Source organism: Gopherus flavomarginatus, chromosome 3 (assembly GCF_025201925.1).
Source record: "Gopherus flavomarginatus isolate rGopFla2 chromosome 3, rGopFla2.mat.asm, whole genome shotgun sequence".
Classification (NCBI taxonomy): domain Eukaryota; kingdom Metazoa; phylum Chordata; order Testudines; family Testudinidae; genus Gopherus; species Gopherus flavomarginatus.
This window is the reverse complement of record NC_066619.1, coordinates 42,997,418-43,017,313: the sequence shown is the minus strand read 5'-3', so window position 1 is coordinate 43,017,313 and position 19,896 is coordinate 42,997,418. Positions and strand designations below refer to the sequence as shown.

General features: G+C 40.0%; 1 protein-coding gene across 6 annotated transcripts in view; it reads right to left on the bottom strand.

The window, feature by feature from the left end:
- Positions 1-19,896, bottom strand: part of ERBIN (erbb2 interacting protein) — a 232,946-nt gene that overhangs the window by 27,908 nt on the left and 185,142 nt on the right. For all 6 annotated transcript variants that reach the window (XM_050946862.1, XM_050946864.1, XM_050946861.1 and 3 more), the window contains 6 exons: positions 17,176-17,297; positions 16,385-16,555; positions 15,327-15,509; positions 11,542-11,656; positions 7,847-8,024; positions 5,368-6,907 (listed from right to left, as the gene is read on the bottom strand). In XM_050946862.1, the coding sequence (XP_050802819.1) occupies positions 5,368-6,907; positions 7,847-8,024; positions 11,542-11,656; positions 15,327-15,509; positions 16,385-16,555; positions 17,176-17,297 (2,309 nt within the window). The remainder of the gene's footprint in view (positions 1-5,367; positions 6,908-7,846; positions 8,025-11,541; positions 11,657-15,326; positions 15,510-16,384; positions 16,556-17,175; positions 17,298-19,896) is intronic.

Genomic DNA, 19,896 nt, shown 5'->3' with positions numbered 1-19,896 from the left:
ATTACGAGGCAGCTGACTGGGGTGGCTTTCTTGAGGTCTCAAAAGAGAGGGTGACCTTGCTTTCGTCTCCTGAAGGGCTGCTGGAACCCCGAGAGTAGAGTGCATCCCCCACAATGCCCAGAAGGACCACAAATGCATGGGGATTCTGGAAAGGGGATACAGGCCAGGGTAAGTATCATGCAGGGCACTGCTCAAAGACATCTGCATAGTCTCTCTTGTAGGAGTGGTCTCTGATTGTCCTTTCAGGCAGGCTAGGGTCATATCATTCTGGGATGTGATGCAGGTAGGATCATATTGTTCTGGGGTGTGCTGTCTATCACCTAATCCTCTGAGGCCAAGGAGGAGAAGGAATACATCTCCTTCACAGGTGGAGCAGATCTCTCAGGTGCTCCAAAGGGACCAGGCAGCTCTTGTGGTTGCGTTGCAAGGTTCGGAACCTGTGAAGGCAGTTTCTTAGTAGAAGACAGCAATAGAGACTCAGGCTGATCGGAAACTGCCAAGTCTCCCAGTACTGGTGAACCATGTAAGTACCATGAAGATGGGTTCCCGAGGTGAATACTCAGGGGAAAGGATGGCTGGTATTGTCAAATGTGGACTGGATGCAATCAGTGCTGAGATTTTCAGTACCAAAGGCAGCATCTAGATCAGAACACTTTCTGATGCCAGGAGGTCTGAAGAGCCCTCCTGCACTGCTGACTTCAGTGCTGAGTGCTTTGATCCAATCTCAGGCATATCAATGACTCCTAGGGAGTTTTCCCAGACTCGTCAGTGGTCGCTCAGTGGCGAGGCATCAGCAGAACCTGATCTGGGCCTTGAATTGCTGCCTAGCCTGTATCTGCTCAGGACCAGAGAGAGGAGTACCTTGTAAAGAGTGCTCCTTATGTCTTCTTTCTTCAGAGGACCTGAGTGAGGAAGTGAAGGAGGTTTTGGCCAACTCCATGATAGAGGAATGGGACTGCTTTATAACCTTGGCTACAGCGCATCCGGGTGCGTGTAGGACACAGATGTGGCTGCAATTCAAAATGCTACACACACAGAAATTCCAGTCTCGTGTGGATGGGGATGCATGCACTTCAAACGTGGAATACATGTGGACAATCACTTGAAGAAGATCCTTTCTTCCACTTACAAAAAAATAACAGTGTAATGAACAACCCAACAATTTTTATTGACTATTCAAGTCTCTATATGAAGATCTATTTCAAAAAGTCTTAGCTATCATTTTTCCTCTAGTTACATAGTTTCAGATTACTCAATTATGATAGGAACATATCCCTTATGTGCTTTAAAATGGGTTACACATATTCATTGCTATGTTGAAGTTAGTCATTAATCTTATTTGCTAGACATCAGGCTTTCATTTGATCCCTTATGCAAACTGCTGCTTGAAATGTTTTCCCCTTTACATCACTAGGCGAAAATGTCCAAGAGCCAGACAAAACAAGAATTAGCTTCTCTGGTCTTGATTTATAGGCAGCCTTTGATGATTTAAAATTTAAAAATATTATTCTTGTACAAGTTTAGAAACTATGGAATTTATAATTTTACAAAAATCATTCATGAAAACTTTTACTAAAAAAATCCTAAATAGAAATAATGATAAGTATGTTATATAAACTACTGAAAGTCAGGTAATGCAAAGCAAATGTGAACAGTGATCTTAATCATACTACTGTGTAAAAGTACAGGTAGCAACATATGAATTAAAGATGGCGATATTATTTTTAAGTTTGTATTTCCTGGTTTTTTTTGTTTTGTAACCTTTATAATGTTTAAACACAACAGATTCTTTTAATCTGTGAATTTCCTTTCTTTGTTGTGGAACGTTTGTTAAAGAAGACGTACTTGTGATCTTCTAAATTAAATAATACAGTTTCTGTCCCCCGTATACATCCCAGAGGTCTAGAATACAGTATGGAATAACTCCCTACAAAATTAAAAGCCCATTTTGAGTTATAAACAGAAGCACACCTGAAACTACCAACTTTTGATTTATGGGACTCTCATAATTTAAGTGACCTGAAAACCAAAAAACTTAAAAAGGTACGGTAATTGTAATGCTATTTGCTGAATGCCTTAAATAGAAGGAGACAGAGAAACATGCAGCAAATAAAAGACAGTTATCTGTTCCATAACTGGCGTTCTTTGAGATATGTTGCTCAGGTGTATTCCACAGTAGGTGTGCATGCTCGCCACGTGCACCGGTGCTGGAAGTTTTTCCCTTAGCAGTACCTGTAAGGGGGGGAGCACCGCTGCGACTCCTAGAGTGGCGCCTCTATAACGTGCTATAAAGGGAGCTGCGCACTCTCCCAACCTTCGGTTCCTTCTTGCCAGACAACTCCGACAGAGGGGAAGGAGGACGGAATGAGTGACCAATCGTACTGGCGGGAAAACACCCTGTTGAGGTGATCGGCTCACATACTGCGCACGCTGGGTTAGGTGCAAGGCCCATAGGGAGATATTGTGGGCTATGCAAAACTCCCATAGGTCCAGGGCCAAGGAATGTGTGGCCCCCTGCCTGTTAATGTAATACATCGTGGCCATGTTGTCCATGAGAACTCTGACCGCCTTCCCATGAAGGTGCAAACTGAATGCTATGCACGCCAGGCATACTGCCCTGAGCTCCCTGACGTTTATGTGGAGGGACAATTCCAAGGTCGACCATCCGCCTTGGGTTTGAATGCTCCCTGTATGGGCTCCCCAGCCTAGGTCTGAGGCATCTGACACCAGGTCTAGTGAGGGAGGGGCTTCTCAGAAGGGAATCCCGGTCAACATGTTGCTCGGGAGGGACCACCACTGCAGAGTGGCCGCTACATTGGGTGGCATCATGACAACCTTGTCTAGGCTGTCCCTGGACTGGGAATACTGGGAGGTCAACCAGAGTGAGAAGGGCCTCATTCTGAGCCTGGCATGCCGCACCACGGATGTGCATGCTGCCATGTGATCTAGGATTTGAAGGCACACTCTTTCCGTGGTCACAGGGAAGATCGTGACCGAGTCTATGAGACTTTTGAGTGTCTCAAACCTGTCCTGGGAAAGAAAGGCTGTGGCTTCTAGGGAGTCTAGCAGAGCCCATATGAAGTGTATGTGCTGGACCAGTACTAACGTGGACTTGGTCACATTCACCACTAGGCCCAGACCTGTGCATGTGGACAGCAGGAATTGTATCTGGGCTTGTACCTGGGACCAGGAGTTGCCCTTTAGGAGCCAGTCATCCAGGTAAGGGAAAATTTGCAACCCGCTCCTCCAGAGGTGGGCTGCCACCACTGCCGCATTTGGTAAAAAGCCTGGGGGCCGTGGAAAAGCCAAAAGGGAGGACAGCAGGAGGGTCGCAAGGTTATTTTAGGGGGGGTCATGGTCAGTGGTGGATTAGCCACTGGGGCCTGTGTCCAGGGGCACTGGCCAATTGGGGGCCCTCCACCACCACACTCTGCCTGCCCAGCACTGCTGCTGCTGAGCAGGGTTGGGGGCGAGGGCTTGCTTTGCTCCACCTGCCTGGTGCTTCTGCCGGGGAGCAGAGCAAGTCTCCATGCCCCGACCCTTCTCCCCAGCAGAAACACGGGGGGTGGGGAGGGACGGGGGCGACTGCAGGTGGAAGGAGTGGGGAGGGCCCCCCTACTTGCTCTGGCCGAGAGCCCCATAAAAGCGTAATCTGCAACTGGTCACAGTATTGCCACCCTTACTTCTGCACTGCCTTCAGAGCTGAGTGACCGGAGAGCAGCAGCTGTTGGCCAGGTGCCCAGCTCTGAAGACAGCATCCTGCCATCTGCAGCACAGAAGTAAAGGTGGCAATACCATACAATTACAACACAGTGAAATTTCAAATTTAAATAGCTGAAATAATGAAAATTATGATTTTTAAAATCCCATGACTCTGAAATTGACCAAAATGGACTGTGAATTTGGTAGGGCCGTAGTGATGGTCCTTAGTTTCTGTGGGTACTCAAGGATCCACCACAATAAAAGCACTATTGTGAGATCCTTAAAATGTACATGATATCAGAGCTCACATACCTACCCAGATAAGGCTTGAGGCCAGAGTCTAGAACTTATTCCTACAAGGAGGGAATTACAATAATTAAGATTCTTGGTCATGAGGGCTAATGTTGCTGTTCTGATTTTATCACATAAAAAGATTACAGCCTGAAAAAAAACCTGTGCAGATTCAAAAAAATACTTTTGTTCCACATCCATTTAAAAGTCATGTTTGCATATGATGTAGGGTGACCAGATGTCCCGATTTTGGGGTCTTTTTCTGATATAGGCTCCTATTACCTATCAGTCCCTGTCCTGATTTTTCACACTTGCTGTCTGGTCACCCTAGTATGATGCCAAGATTTTTAACCTTGCTTATCATCTTCAAATAAATCCCCTTAACAAGCAGGGACATAGAGGTGATGAAAATATTAACATGATAATCATTACCTACCAGAAAGACTTTATCTTCCTGAGGGTAAGGATAAAGCAGCTTGATGCATCTGACTGACAATGTCATCCAAGGAAAATGTTTTCAAGGACAAGAAATGTGTATTGCCAGCAAAGCAATGACACTCTGCCCTATATTTAAAAAATACTTTCCTAAGAGGCTTTGTATATACATTGGGCAACATGGATGACTACATTCCTGAAAGATGCTATCCTCTCTTCATATCCCTTGGTGATGACATATAATCGTTCAACAATGCCAATCAACTTATCTTTCAGGTATAGCAAAGCAGCTGCAGAAATATCAGCCACTGTCTCTTAGCCACCAATCGTCAGTCATATCAAAAATCTGCTGGGATCTACTACATGATCAGGATGGCTACGTGCCTTATCTCAAAGCATCAAAAGATCATTCAAGACTCTGACAAACATGAACTCCAAAATACTAGATTCCAGATTAATATCTACTTAGTGTGGCTTTGGTGCTCAGATGCAACTGAAACTACAAAGCCATTAATTTTTCAGTCACCTTGCAAAATAGAATATAATTTTTTAAAACTACATTACAATTAAAAACACTTACCTGAGCCTCTAAGCACTAGCTCCTTGGTGGAAGCCATGATGTTACATAATGGTTCATTCTAAAGTAGTTGAACTGAGCCAACAAGTATGATGTGGGAGGAAAAAAAAGTTTTTTTCCTTTTTTTCAAGACGGGTAAGTTTATCATCAGTTATCTGAATATTTCTCAGAGACATTCAGCACATACATTTATAATTACCTATATTTTTTGAAAAAAATGTTCACAGGTCCCATTAAAAAAATTTCAGAACACATTTTCATTACAAAGTGAAAAATTAATCAAAATATAGATTACATGCTTTTTTGTTTTTATAATATAGGATGATAGAAAGATGAACAATAAATTAACAATTTTTTTTTACCTTTTCTAACTTTTTAGCTTCAATGTGTCGCAGAACCTGTTCCCGCCAATCATGTGGGACTTTGCTTTTTCCTGAAGGGTCTAACACAGAATGTTCAGAATTAACCCGTGGGTTTGGTCTTTTTGTGGGACTAGTCCGTGAATAATTAAAGTCACTAACTGACATAGTTCTTTCTGGTATTTCATTCACTGAAGGGCGAGCACTCTGAGGTCTAGGTACATTTGGACCATCGATGCTGTATGTTCTTGCAGAAAGAGGTCTCGGTTGCCCAGACATTATTGGTGGAGCTCTTCCCATTGAATGCAAATCTCTATATGTTAAGTAGTCCCCTTCAGCAACCTGGGCACGCCTGGGGGGTCCAGTATCACCAACATTTATGGAAGCTGTAGAGGATATGCTGCTCTGTCTCTGAAGAGTGTTTCTGGTTGCTCCAGGAACAAGTCTATCATTCGGTGGAATAGCCCACATTTCTATATGTCTTCCACCCATCCTTTGATGCATGTTATATGCAGCATTGGCTCGAACATTATTATGATTGGAGAAATTCATGTTGGCAGAATGTTTTACATAATTAGAGCTTTCTGTGCTGTCTGACCTTGATAGACGCTGAGGTGGTAAGCTCCCTTGTTCTATTTGAGCATTTTGTTTTGGGAGCCACAAGGTGTCTTTGGCTGTTGTACTGCTGCTATATTGGATATTATACTGAGGTACACTGAACATCTGTGCACCACTCGCCACTGGTCCTCTAACTACATTAGCACCTTCAGGATTGTGATTTGAATCAAACTTGAACAAAGTTTTTGTACAAGATACTAAATCAGAAGATGATGATGATCCAGGAAATACCTGCAAAGGATGGTCATATAGAAGAGTAGCAGATTTGCTTCGGACAATGTTTTTTCCATCTGGACCGGCAGATGCTGATTTTACCACTGAGTTCGGCTCTTGAGATCCATTGTCATTGACAATATCAAAAATTTTTAGAGCACCATTGTCAATATTGGTGATACTGTGAGATTTCACCACAGGGCCACTTCGCTGTGGGGACAGATCTTCAGTGCTCTTTGAAATACATATATCCACAGAAGAATCAGTGTCAACTGTGATGCTTCTCTTCAGTTCAGCCTTCCTTAGAGATTGAGGTTCTCTCTCTGAATGTCCATTCACTTTATTTATAGAACAGAGGTTAGAATATTGATTTCTATTTTCTAAGTGCTCAGTTTCTTCTTTCATGTTATAGTTTGAACAGCCCTTTACCGACACTATTTCCTGTGTCTTTAATCTTTCCATAACATTTGGTTGTATTGTATCTTCACTAGTCAGTCTGTTGATGTTCATGTTAATTTGGTCTAATTTGTGTGATTCCTCAGTAGTTGTGTTTAGATCAACACCTTTTTCTATTAGAGCTAATCTCTCTTCAATCCTTAACTCATATTCAGGCAAATTTGTAACTTTCTCTTGGACACTGATTTCTTCTTCTGCTGTGATGTTTAATTTACTTCCATTTTGCAAAAGGCTATTAAAATTTTCATCTTCTTGCCTGAAAAAAAGATAGTTCTTTGAGAAAACCAGAGAGGCTGACAATAGCATTGATCTATTTTTAAATACTGGTTCAGATAAGTTGTGTATTATCATGCAGAAGTCTCACACCATGGATGCATGATGAGACAAAAGATCAATTGCTGACCTAATTTATAATGTAATAGTCCCATTAGGAAAAACATTCTGTACTAACGGCCTAATCCTACAAGTTTTACTCGCATGACAAGTTGCACTGAAATTAATGGACTATTCATGTAAACAAGAATTCTTGTATTAGCAACAGCTTGTAAAATCAGGCCCTAATTTCAGAATTCCACTAAAAAATTCAGTGCTAATGTTTCAATATTTTACTTATGTCATTTTTGTTGCAATAAAATTATATTTCTGATTTGATACTTCTAAACGTAAGATCAGCATAAGAAAAATGACTTGATTTTAGTTCGTTATATCATATCTTAATTACTAAACTATAAACTGCTAGCCATTAAACTAATAGATTAAAATGTTTAAGGAAATCTAATCACTTTTTGCAACCTAGGTCGTTAAACTATTTGCTCTCCAATATCCTCTGAATAATAGTAAATGATATGATGAAGTTTTATGTAGAGGTAGTAGAAAAATAAAAGTTGAAAAGGATCCAATTATTGTACCTTACGAAGATGGGAACAGATTCTTGAGTATTACAATTTGCTGGGGTGCCTTTTTTTTTTTTTTTTAAAGTTATTTTGTGTTGCACTTCAAGATAAAAGTCCTATTTTGTTATTTAAAATTATTTTAGAATATGAACATTTAAATTAATTATTTAATGAACAATAATCAAGGTGTCAGACTGGACTATAACAATAATTTTGTACTAAAAGATAAGCAACAAGTTTCTCTATTGTAGTTGCTCCGGTATCCTTGTTGTTATAGCCTTGCTATAAACGGTTTCACAAACCTGATTTTGGAAATAGCAGCACTATGTGTTTCTTTGTCCGGAGAGCACACTGAAGTGTCATTGCTACTGTCAGTATTTAGAGAAACTGAATCTGACATTCGAGAAGGAGAGGAACAATTGCTGTTATTGTGATTGCTGTTGTGGGTGGCTTCATCTGATAAGGAATCTGCATCTTTATCTGAAACAAAATTTTTAAGTTTAGTCATGCACATATTGATCTTCTATAAAGTCAACAAATATTCACATGTAATGTTTATTACTAGAAAAGGAAAGTATAATTTCTTCATACACTCTAACACTATAAATAATTATTTATTATTATTATTATTATTATAAATTGCCTTTGCAAAGTTCAGTTTTGCCTCATATAATTTGACGGAATTTCTGTTTTTGTCAGCAATGGTTCCTGTTTAAGGAACAGCTGGTTAAATGCAGCCAGTACATGTCCACTAGTGAAATTCAGCTTGTGCTCTTTTTAAGGTTTATTGGCCAGGTACCAACGTTACATTATACAATCTTTTCCAAAGGCCATCAATCAAATCATGTTCCACATGTTTCTGTTTTTAGAACCCCTTTAAGTGCTTATATTGCACAAATGTTATTAGCTTTTTTCCCAAGTGAAGTGTTCAGCTTCATATGTGAGAAAAATGGTAATGTAGCAGCACACAAAGTTGCTACTTCCTAACCTTACAATATAATTCCATTTATTTGAATCCAGTGTGCCCTCATGTAGCCCTATTTAAATCATCTGCTGATTGCAGAGATAAAGGGAGGGTGACACATATTAGTACCATAATTGGGCCCCGGGTGATTGCTACCTACTTTCCACCACCCAACACAGAAGTAATGAGGTTGAGTAGTGCCCATATAAGAAAAATTAAAATTACTGATTATTTTTTAAGAAAGGTTTTTAATGACTTACGGCTATAAATGCAATGCAAACGGAATAGGAAAAGAAAAATTAAAGACCAGCATTGAATAAGAATTAATATAAATGACAAGTTATACTGAAGACAAGCACAAGTACAGGTAATAATATGCATTAGTTACTTACTACTATAAGGGAATGTAATATTATGCATTAGTATTGAATATAAATGGCAATTTCTAGTGATGACAGGCACAAGCACATACAAAGCTATTACTACATATTAACTACTAACTTTACATGTACTGTTTTTGCCCTTAGTAAGCACAAGTACAAGTAAAGATATTATATATTGATTTAACAACTTACTATTTTTAAACAATTTAATACTATTATTGAGCTTTTACTACTACTTTTAATACTGCAGTATTGATACAACCTGAGATTAAATGATTCCAACACTACCATTTTTAATACTGTAGTGTTAACACAACTTCAGATTAAATTAGTTTGAGCAACCAGACTTTTTTATAACCTTACCCTGCATTTGTTTGAAAATACGTTACCCTTTAGTAGGCCGTTTTTTGCAGTGGCCAGATACAGACGGTCGAAAAGTGCACATTCCTTTGGTTCAGGAGGTGTTGGTTGGGTTTACCAAAACACACACACACACACACACACACGCACACACAGTTTTGTGCCTTCAAACTTCTTATTTTATTTGTTGAACGTGTTTTAAAACAGACCAACCAATTAGGGTAGGCCAATTTACTGTGGTGGTTGGGGTTACTTTGATATTTAATTATTGTTTTAATTTTATAAGTTATGCACAAGGAGATAACTTATTTCCATATAGCCCATTGTTTTGATTGTGGGTAATGTGGTTTTATAACCTATGCCTGAAGGCCTAACTTATTTTACCACATAGGAGTTAGCATAAAGTGTTATTTGGTTGCAGCGTTTTTTGATTGCAAGTTTTAGCCTAATTTTGCAAGCTTGCTTTTTGAAGCTTCCGGAAGTTAGAGGCCTAACACTGACAATACTTTTGTTCAGTTTAGGCTTGACAATACAGTTGTTCAAATTATTTACACTTATAATGTCTCAATAGCCTTCATCACTGACAGTGATTAGTCAGGTTTTTCTTAAATAGACAAATACTTAAAACCATTATAGGACATTATTTAAACACAATCTGGAGTTTTAATCAACTCAATGAAGTTTTTTTCCTACTCTTTAATAAAGTACGAAGTATTAAGCAAACATCAGCATTACTCCCTTCATTCCCCATATTTCTGTATCAATGAAACTGCAGCTCAAAATAGCACTTCAGTTTATCTGAATGCCAAGTTATCTAAAAGTTTTATATGTCCCCCAGTCATCTGGATAAACAGGAGTGTACTGTATATAGTTATAACACAGCTATATATTAAACAAAATATTCTGGAAGAAAATGAATCTTTGAAAAACCTTTGAATGTGCTCTAAATACTGTTATGTTCTGAAGAAAAAGTTTTATAAATATAGCAAGAGAAGATCAACAATGTTTTTATGCCTAACTATAGTCCAGAAACAGAACTCTAGTATTTTCATGAAGACCTAAGTAAGGCATGTATTCTTGCACACGTTTGTTCTTGCTTAACCTACGCATACAAATACCTGGTGAGCAAGTAGAAATCATCTATGTCATGGCCTACTAGGCACCAAACTAGCCAGTCATAAGCAAGTCTGGTTTCATACACATAAATTAGACAGGCAAATGTACATATAAAATTCACCTTGCCTAACTTTGAAAATCTGACTCCAAGAGACTAACTCAAGCACCAGCAGGAATTAATTTGTTAACCTGGCCTCTGGCTCCTGGGACAAAGAAAGTTTTTGGCTCGTTTTATTAACCAGACATCAGATCTCAGAGAAGGCTTTGCTAACTGTCAAGATCATCTCCCTTTCTCACACTTCTTCTGCATGCGAGTAAATGAATGTTACGTGTTCCAAAGCGGGGCAAAGCCCTACAGATCCGTACGGTCTCATTAACCCTTATCCCTTTATACAGTGTTCCAGAGTGCTTCTTGCTCTGAAAGGAACTGGACTGGGCAACATAGGAGAATATACAAAGTGGGCAAAGAACCATCTCTTTCCTAACTTTTAAAAGTTGTCCCCCAAAAAACTGGACTAGCCCTTACACTTCTGACAAAATGGTTGCCCTGGCTAGAACAATTATCCTCCAGAGAACCAATTCTGGTTCTTCTAACAAATTTCATAATACAAAGTTTCCTCTTGAAAGAGAGAGAGAACAAAGTGGCTTTGGACTTATGAACACCAGTTTGGGATGGAAAAGAGTCACGTGGCAAATTCCATTTTTTCTGTAGTTTAAATTTTCATTCATTCCACTAAAATGGGATATTTGTAGGCTTGGCAGGATTCAATTTAAATTGGCAGTCATCAGTAAACGTTGATTTTACCTGACACACAGATATCAATGGAAAAAAATTATCCATCAATAGCTATCAGGGAGTGCAGCTCCCCCCCACACTTTGCACCCACAGGGACCCTGTATTCCAGCCATGTAGAGAGTGCTCTGCAGCCTTGCTGACACAGTCCTATGACAACATAGTGTCCCCCCTGCTGCAAAACTGTGCAATATATATTTTTTTAAATCTATCAAAATTAGGGGGGAGGGGAAGGTTAAAAATAAATCACTAACTACCAAATTTACAAAAAAATCAAAATCAAATTCTGCCATACCCAGGTATTTACTCAATAATAGAGAAATGAACAATCCTCAGAACCATATAACAGTACTCTTGATTTTGTGTGTTTTGTTATCTAACCTTTTTTATTATTGCTAAGTGCTACTACTTTTGGTTGGTTAATGGAAGTTTCTATCAGCGGTGGGCGCATTTCTGCCATTTTCATCTCTTCATCAGAAGAGAGTTCTTCTGACTCCTGCCAAAGGAAAAACAAATAGCGTTTATGCTGTAAATCTGTAGCAGGTTGCTTAAAAAAGTTAAATGAATGCTATAAAAACTGCCACCCTACAGAAATCCCAGATATTACAAATAGCACTAATGAATGCTTAAATCATAATTAACTTTCCAAAAGTTACTAATGATTTGGATATCTCCACTTTTGTTTGCCGAACTTGAGACACCAGGGCAGATGCACAGCCCTTTCTAAAAAAATCAGGCCACTTGAAGTGTCTCAGGTTTGCATCCAAAAACACAGATATTCAAAATCATAAGTGATATTGGAAAATCTAAAATGGCAGCTCTAGCAGAACAAAGTGTGGTAAGGAAAGCCTATAGGCAGGCTGCAGGGGTTTAAATTCCTACCTGAGTGTGCCCTCCACTTTGCAATCTAGTTAATCCTGAAGCAAAAAGTGATGATATTTTGGCATCACTTTGAGGAACAGAAACTAGCTAAGCCTTTGGATATTTTGCAGAATTTCAGAGTCTGACAGTTTAGTCTCTCCCCTTTTTCTGGACACTTCTATTACGATCTAATAATATTCTCAAATAAAGTGTGGAGCAGTAGTAAACTGAATTCAGATTTATATTCATAGGGCAGGTATTAGCTAGGAAGTTTGAGGTCTGAATCTAGGTTTTAAGGCCGAATACTCAAGGGAAAATGTTTTCTGCTTCTTTTGGTCAGGGTTCAGTCTGAGAAGCTGAAAATTCAACCTCTTTCTGATGTGAAGAAATGGAACAGGAGGAGAGCACGGTGAGATGATCAGAAGGCAATATATGTTTTTCCTTTTGTGTTGTTTGGCTACCTCCTTCTCTAGCCTATTACTGAGCAGCTTGATTGATGCCTGTAAACTTTGAGGGGGCAGTATCAGTTGCACAAGCGTCCACTTTCCAGAGATACATCCAAAGAAACTTTTTTAAAGTGATATTTGAAACCAGGGGACTTATAGGAGAACAACACTTAACTTTACCCAAGGAGATTAAACAAAAAGTTTCAGCTTGGCTGATTTTTTGAAAGGCAGACGTCTGCTTGTCTTTTATTTAATCACACCAAGCTAAAAGAGCTCTGGCGAAGGTATTAAAGGCCATAGCAGCTTGCCCAGATGCAGCTGAGCACCATAATTATTTTTGAGTCACTTCTTTATTTTGCTCAGTTTGCTCTTTAAGAAAAAAAAAAAATCTCCCTCCATGATGTAGACGGTTCTTTCAGGGGAGTCTGTTTTCTCTTAAAAATACTGCTAAATCCTTCTAGTAGGGAGACTGGAAACTGAAAACTGCAAGATTAACACTTCTTGATATAGATTTCTTCCTGCTAGGAGTTTCAGGATATTTCAGCTGCAGGACTTCTGGTAGGAGCTGCTACAGGGGGCTCTTCTTCCATGATGCAGACTGACTAATAACTCTATTCCATAGTGCCTTTGGCTGCAGTAAGGAAGGACACAGCCTTATTGTGAGGACCAGCAAACACAACTTAGCCCCCAAAAACAGAAATGTGTTTCAATGCAATTGGGACAGTCACTCACTCTAACTATCTCTATCACTCTCCCCTAGATTTTAATGCAGCAGATAAAACAGTTACTGAGGTGTACTAGAATTGTTATTCTTTGAGATATGGTTGCAGACATGTAATTCTACTCAGGTGTGCAAATGCCCAGTACACCAAAAAACTTTGCTTAGCAGGACCCATCAGGGTGGTGCCTGTGCCCTTAAATAGCCTGGGGAGGGGCTAAGGGCAGTGCCACCCCAACCCTTCAGTTCCTTTGCACCGAATATGAAGAGCAGAGATGCCGATGCAGAGGGGATGGAGGGTGGGTCGTGGAATATGGCTGCACTCACATCTTGAAGAACAACAATTACAGTATAAGTAAATAACCATTTTTCCTTCAAGTGGTTACAGACATGCGTTCCCCTCAGGTGACTCACATGCAGTACTCTTAGGAGATGAGGCTCGGAATCTACTTAAGTAACGATTGTAGGACTGCTCTCCCCTGCTTTCCTGCATCTGACTTAGTTGCAATGGTAACAGCACAGTACTTGGTAAAACACTATCAATATTACTTAGGCACTCACTGAATGAACCTGTAATCTCTGTGGAGACATTGTTTGAGGTACTCCGTATGTTGTCATAATGCAGGACGCTATCCACCTGCAAATCATCTGTGCAGAGACTGCCTGAACTTTCATTCAATTCTCATAGGAAACAAAAAAATGAGGGGATGCTTGAAAAATTTTATCCCTTTCTGGGTAAGATACTAAAGTACTGTCTCATATCCACGTGAAGTCGCTATTCATCGGCATTCAAATGCAGCTTAGAAAAGAACACTGGTAAATAAATCATTTGGGTAAGAGGAAACCACTTTCAACAAAAAGTGTGATGTGGCTGTAGGGCCACCACTTTGTCTATGCAAAAGTGATTATAAAGGGGCTCAGCCATGAATGCCTGTAGCTCATTTTGCCTCATAACCTAAGTCATGCAGAACGCAATGCCATCCACAGCCTCAGAAACCAACCTGACATTATAATCAAAGAGGCTGATAAAAGAGGTGCTGTTGTCATCATGAACAGGGTCTGACTACCAAAAGGAGGCCACCAGACAACTCTCCAATACCAAATTCTACAGGCCACTTCCCTCAGATCCCACTGAGGAATACACTAAGAAACTGCACCATCTGCTTAGGACACTCCCTACACTAACACTGGAACAAATCAACATATCCAATCTGTTGATCTGATACCAAATCATTTTTTTTAAATGTCAAAAATAACATTTTTCAGAAACATTTGCAATGGCTTGTCAGAACTAAGAATACGCTACTGGGAAAGGAGATACAGCTGTCCATGATTCCCAAAGGGTGGCTTCTGAGAATGTGCAATATATATATTGTTCATTGTTTAATGCACACACATAACTGCACTTAATCTATGAAAAAGTACAGTTTAAAAATTGTGATTTGAAGTAATTTTGTTCACTAGTGAGTTCCCCTGGTTTATGTCACGTCTCTCTAGCGGGTCCTATGTAGAAAGAGATGAGGGACTCATCGCACAACTAATACAAGGATTACAGGAATTCAAGATCTCTGCCTGAATCTTAAACAAAAGCCAGCAGGTTTATAAACTCACAACAGCTACATTAAATTCAAACCTCCTTTACAGTGGGACAGATTTTTGAAAACATCTCCTTTTTACATTTAAAATGTGTAGGGACAACTTGAAAGTCTAAGTTTCAGACTTCTCCCACAAATCAGATACTTGGATATCTAAATGATAGCTGTGGCCACAACTACTTGTGCAACAAAAAGGGAGACACAGCTGAGGGGAAGTAGAAAATCAGTACCAACATGAACACCCTCTAGACCACACATTTATATCAGTGTTTTTAGTGGTTTTTTTTTTTTAAATTCACATATATTTCAGTCTGTATCTCCAAATAAATGCAGATAAAAACTTATTTCAAAATAATCTGAAATGAGAAGAACATTGCATCACTTTGTTAATAACCATACTTACTTCCCAAATGCTCGCAATGCTAACGGGATGGGCATTTCTGCTATTGTCAACATAATTTTTCATTGCTATCTTTCAGAATAGCAGATTCAATCCGACACGAACCCAATTCTTTTACTGCCATGGTGTTCATCACACTGCCATACCTCAAGCGTATCTTCATGGTTGACAATTATTTTCGTGTTCTCTAAGGTTTTAGCATGTGAAGTCATCTGTGAATTTCCAGTGCTGTGCTCAGCTTCTGGTTCAGTGGGCTTCTGCACACAGTTTTCCATCATATAGTTCTCTCCGTCTTCTGTTTTGCTCTTTGCTGAAGCCATTTCTGAAGTCTAGAGTAAGTAAAAAAAAAAAAAAAAAAAAAAAAAAAAAAGATTAGTGTGGAGAACCACCCTGCAAAGGTTCATAATTATTAATATTTTATAATTAGAGCTAATATTTTATATTCTGGGAAAACCATACAATGACATAAAACAGACTCAACTTCAAAACTTCATAATTTTGACTGTGAAGCAAATTGGAGAGAAAAAACCTTTCAGATTATTAAGACAGCTGATTATAAACCTTTTCCCCTCCCCCCCCAGGCCTATTTTATCCAATACATTCCTATTAGAATGGCAGATAAGTGAACACATTAATTAAAAACAACAACACACACACACAGGTGGACTGACAATGAGAGAAGTGAGCAGCTGTCAGCACAGTTCTCCCACCTTACCACCAAGCAGAATCAACATGTTTCAGCCAGTGAAGGATCCCTTAGATGCTTCACCACTGCTGCCTTTTTCAGCTTTTCCTATAAACCCTGTGGTCAGATGGGAGAAAAGCAGAGCCCTTTGTGATCATTCTGATTTCCAATAAGGGATGCTTAAAGGCGATGGAGGTGCATTTTTTGGAAGATCAAACAAGCTACTTCTGTGATATGTCTAATTTATACTGGCCTCAGGAGCGAGTCACTCGGGTTGCTTCTTAAGCAGAGTCATTCAGAGGGCAGCAACTATTACTAACACAAAGCAGCCATTTATAACTGGCTCTTTTAAAGTACTGAATACACAGGTTATGATCTTTAATTTGACTTTTTTTTCCTCACTGAAACATTTCAAAAAAAGATGGAATTAGAAGAAATAAATCAATATATTGTTATGCAATATCATACACCAGATCTTTGGGATAGCTGTCAAAACTGGAAGAGAATATTGATTCTAACCTTTACACCCACATCTTTTACTGAAACTTGCTGGCCTTCTTTCTTTGACCCTCTGCCACCATCTTCAGTGGTTTCTTCATCTTTTAGTCTGTGTACTATCGTTTGAACTGTTTTGACCATATTCTTTAGTTCATCAGGATATGGTGTTGGATATCTCTTCAAATTACCCTCCTGAGAAACAAAGAAAATAAGAGAAACAAAACAACTTAAAACATGAATATTCAATCAAATATGAATTTGACAAGAAGGAATTAACAGAACAAACCCTGCATAACTATTTTGCCATTTCAATTATACCAGGATAAACCCAGGGGTGCTGAGGCTAAATTAGCCAGTCTTGGAAAACAGTCTGTCATCTAATGCCTGCCCCATCCTGTCCCATTAAAGTGGCTGCAGTTTCTCCTTGTCATATATTTACAGAAAACTCAAAATACAGTCCTTAATCCTGTGAGATGCCAATGATTCTTTCCAACTACTGTCTTGAATTTTTTCAAAGCATCATAGTTCAGTATCCCAGAAGAAAAATATTGCCTTAAACCAGTTCACAGTTTAATAACATGTACTCCATTTTAATAACATATTCTAACTGGCCAGGCAAAGGAGACACCCAGTGATCAAAAAGATTTCTCCCTTGGGTGATTTAAAAAATGAGAGGCATGAAAAGAAAATAGGTTTTATGCTTTTTAATTCTTCAGCTACTAGAGACTAATCGGTGCAGATAGAGGTTGATTGCCATTAGCAAGAGTAAAGGGGGAGAATTAGGAATTCAAAATGGAGTTGGCAATACTGACCCTGGGTGGTGCCTCCCTTTCATCTTTATCTTCATCACATTCAAATGCCACCTGAGCACGCTGTTTTCTCTGCTCCTCCCACAAAGAGGGATTGAAACTTTCATTATCAGATATGAACAGAACTAAATTAAAAAAAAAACAATTCCAATAAATATAGGACACATGAAATTATATTAGAAACCATTTCTTTTTCATTCCTTTTATTAGGTGGGGTTTGTATTTATATCTGTGCTTCAGAAGGTAAAGGACCAGAAGTACCAGAAACTAAAGACCTTCTATCCTCAGACCAATGCTATGCTGCAGCTCATTGCATTGAGAACCTGCCCATTTTGTATTAATAGTGACTTCAGTTGCAATCTACAGAAAAATCCTCTGCAAAGCTGTATTTCAGTTTTCAAGTATTCTCACCAAACGAACTCCCCTGAGCTGAGCTTGCCAACTGTAAAAAATTATGCAGGCTGCTTTTCTGATATATCTAATAAAGGCTGATATGGCAACAATCAACTTCATTTCACTAAGATTTATGTATTTCCACTAAAGAAAGAGACTTATCTACAAATATGCCAGACTTCCAAATATCCATACTACTACTACTACTTCTACTACCTCTGAGCCTTAAAAATAACAAAAAAAACCCACTAAAAACATTAAGATAAGCACATGGTTAAGCAGGAATTATGAAAATTACAGTTTTACAAGCTATTTCTTATTTTTAGCGAAAGGAAAAATCCTAGATTACCTTGTTGTCACCAATTACTGCAGCATATATGTTTATGATAGACGTTACATAAATTGGTTCTGTATTAATCTGTCAAACTTTACTACAAAAATCCCCTGCATTCCTATATATCACATTAGCAATGAAGAGGTTGCTCACACAAACAACTGCTTTTCAATATTCCTATACTTGCAATAGAACGCTGTTTCTCAAACTGGGGTCTGTGGACCCTGGGGATGCCGCTGATCAACTCCTCCCCCCTACCCTCGTTCAACTCCTCTCCCTCCCTTCCAGCGCCTCCTTCGCACCTGGGAGAAGGAGGGGGAGGAGAGGGGATCTTGGGTACGTGCTGCTCCTGGAAGCAGCCAGCCCGTTCCTGTGGCCTGGAAGGCAGGGCGTCTCCATGTGCTGCCCCTAGCCTGAGTGCCACTCCGCAGCTCCCACTGGCCGGGAACTCCGGCCAATGAAAGCTGTGGAGGTGGTGCCTGCAGGCAGGGGGCAATGCGTGGAGACACTCTGGCCCCTGCCTAGGAACCACTGCCAGAGGGATGTGCCGGTCACTTTCAGGAGTTGCCCGACGTACGTACTGCCCCCCTCTCCCCTTCCAGCACCCCAACCCCCTGCTGTAGCCCAGAGCCTGACCCAAACTCCCTCCCAGAGCCCTCACCCCCTCCCACACCCAAACTGCCTCCCACACCCCCTCCTGCACCACACACACCTGCCCCAGTCCTAAGTCCCCTCCAGTGCCCAAACACCAAGCCCACAGCCTGCACCCCTCACCCTCTCCCGCACCCAAACTCCCAGCCCAGAACCCACCCTCCCACCCCCTGCCTGGTGAAAGTGAGGGAGGGTGGAGGAGAGCGAGCGACTGGTGGGGGGGATGGAGCGGGGACGTGGCCTCAGGGAAGGGGGTAGGGCATGGCCTTGAGGAAGGGGGCGAGGCAAGGGCTGAGAGGGGGGGTTGGGGATCTCTGAAAAATTTTAAATCAAAATGGGGGTCCTCAAGTTACTAAAAAGTTTGAGAATCACTGCAATAGAAAAATAATTTCTAGATTACATGAACTCCAAATATAGCCTGCTATAGTCAAGATGATTAAAATTATATATATATTGAATAAATAAGGCAAATGTTGACATTTCAGCAAAATACATCTTTGAAGACAAATTTCAGTTGACTAATCTATACTTGGAGTGCATTACTATGTAGGTTTTTCCTACCTAAAAAAAATTAAAGGATTCAATCTATAGTTCTTTTTGAAACCTGGTTTTGGGATGGTGACCTTTCTCCTTCATGACTGCTTTGGAGTGGAGGAAGAGTACTTACTCCCCTTTTCTGCTTTCTTATATTGGGTCAGAACGACCCCTCACCCTTTTTGTGATAATACTCTCATAATTTGGGATGAGAATGTGTGTTAAAAGAACATTATTAAGGTTGTGAAGTCACTAGGTTTCAAAGGTCACGCAATTCTGACATTTCCCAACTTCTGAGTACTTGATTTCACAACCTTAATAACATTACTTTAACTTTTTGCATGTGAGTAATTTCCTAGGTTCTCAGAAAAAGCAAATTTAAAAAAAATAAAAAAAATCAGAAATTCCATCATGTGGCATCATGTTGATAACCACATGGTTCATCAGCAGAGTTGGAACTTTTACATTCACTGCACAGAACTCTGCCACTTGAGCTGAAGTAGTAACTGATAACAGAAGTGGGCTGTCATTCTCTTTGTGGACTAACACTAGTGGGTTATGAGACACTTTGCCAGTAGGTTTCAGAGGTTTTTGCTGACAGCAGATGAATGGTGAGAAAAATGGAGTCTAGGATTCCATTCCAAGCTCTGAAGTGGCCAGGTATCCTTCTGCTTGTCCTCCAACAGGCCTACCTTCTTCTGCCCTGACCCCTCCAACCTGTCCCTGTGACATATCTTCCTCACCCCTGGCTCCTCATTCCAGACACATTCTTGTCACCTAGCCAGTTCTTGTCTCCATTCCTCACCTGTCTC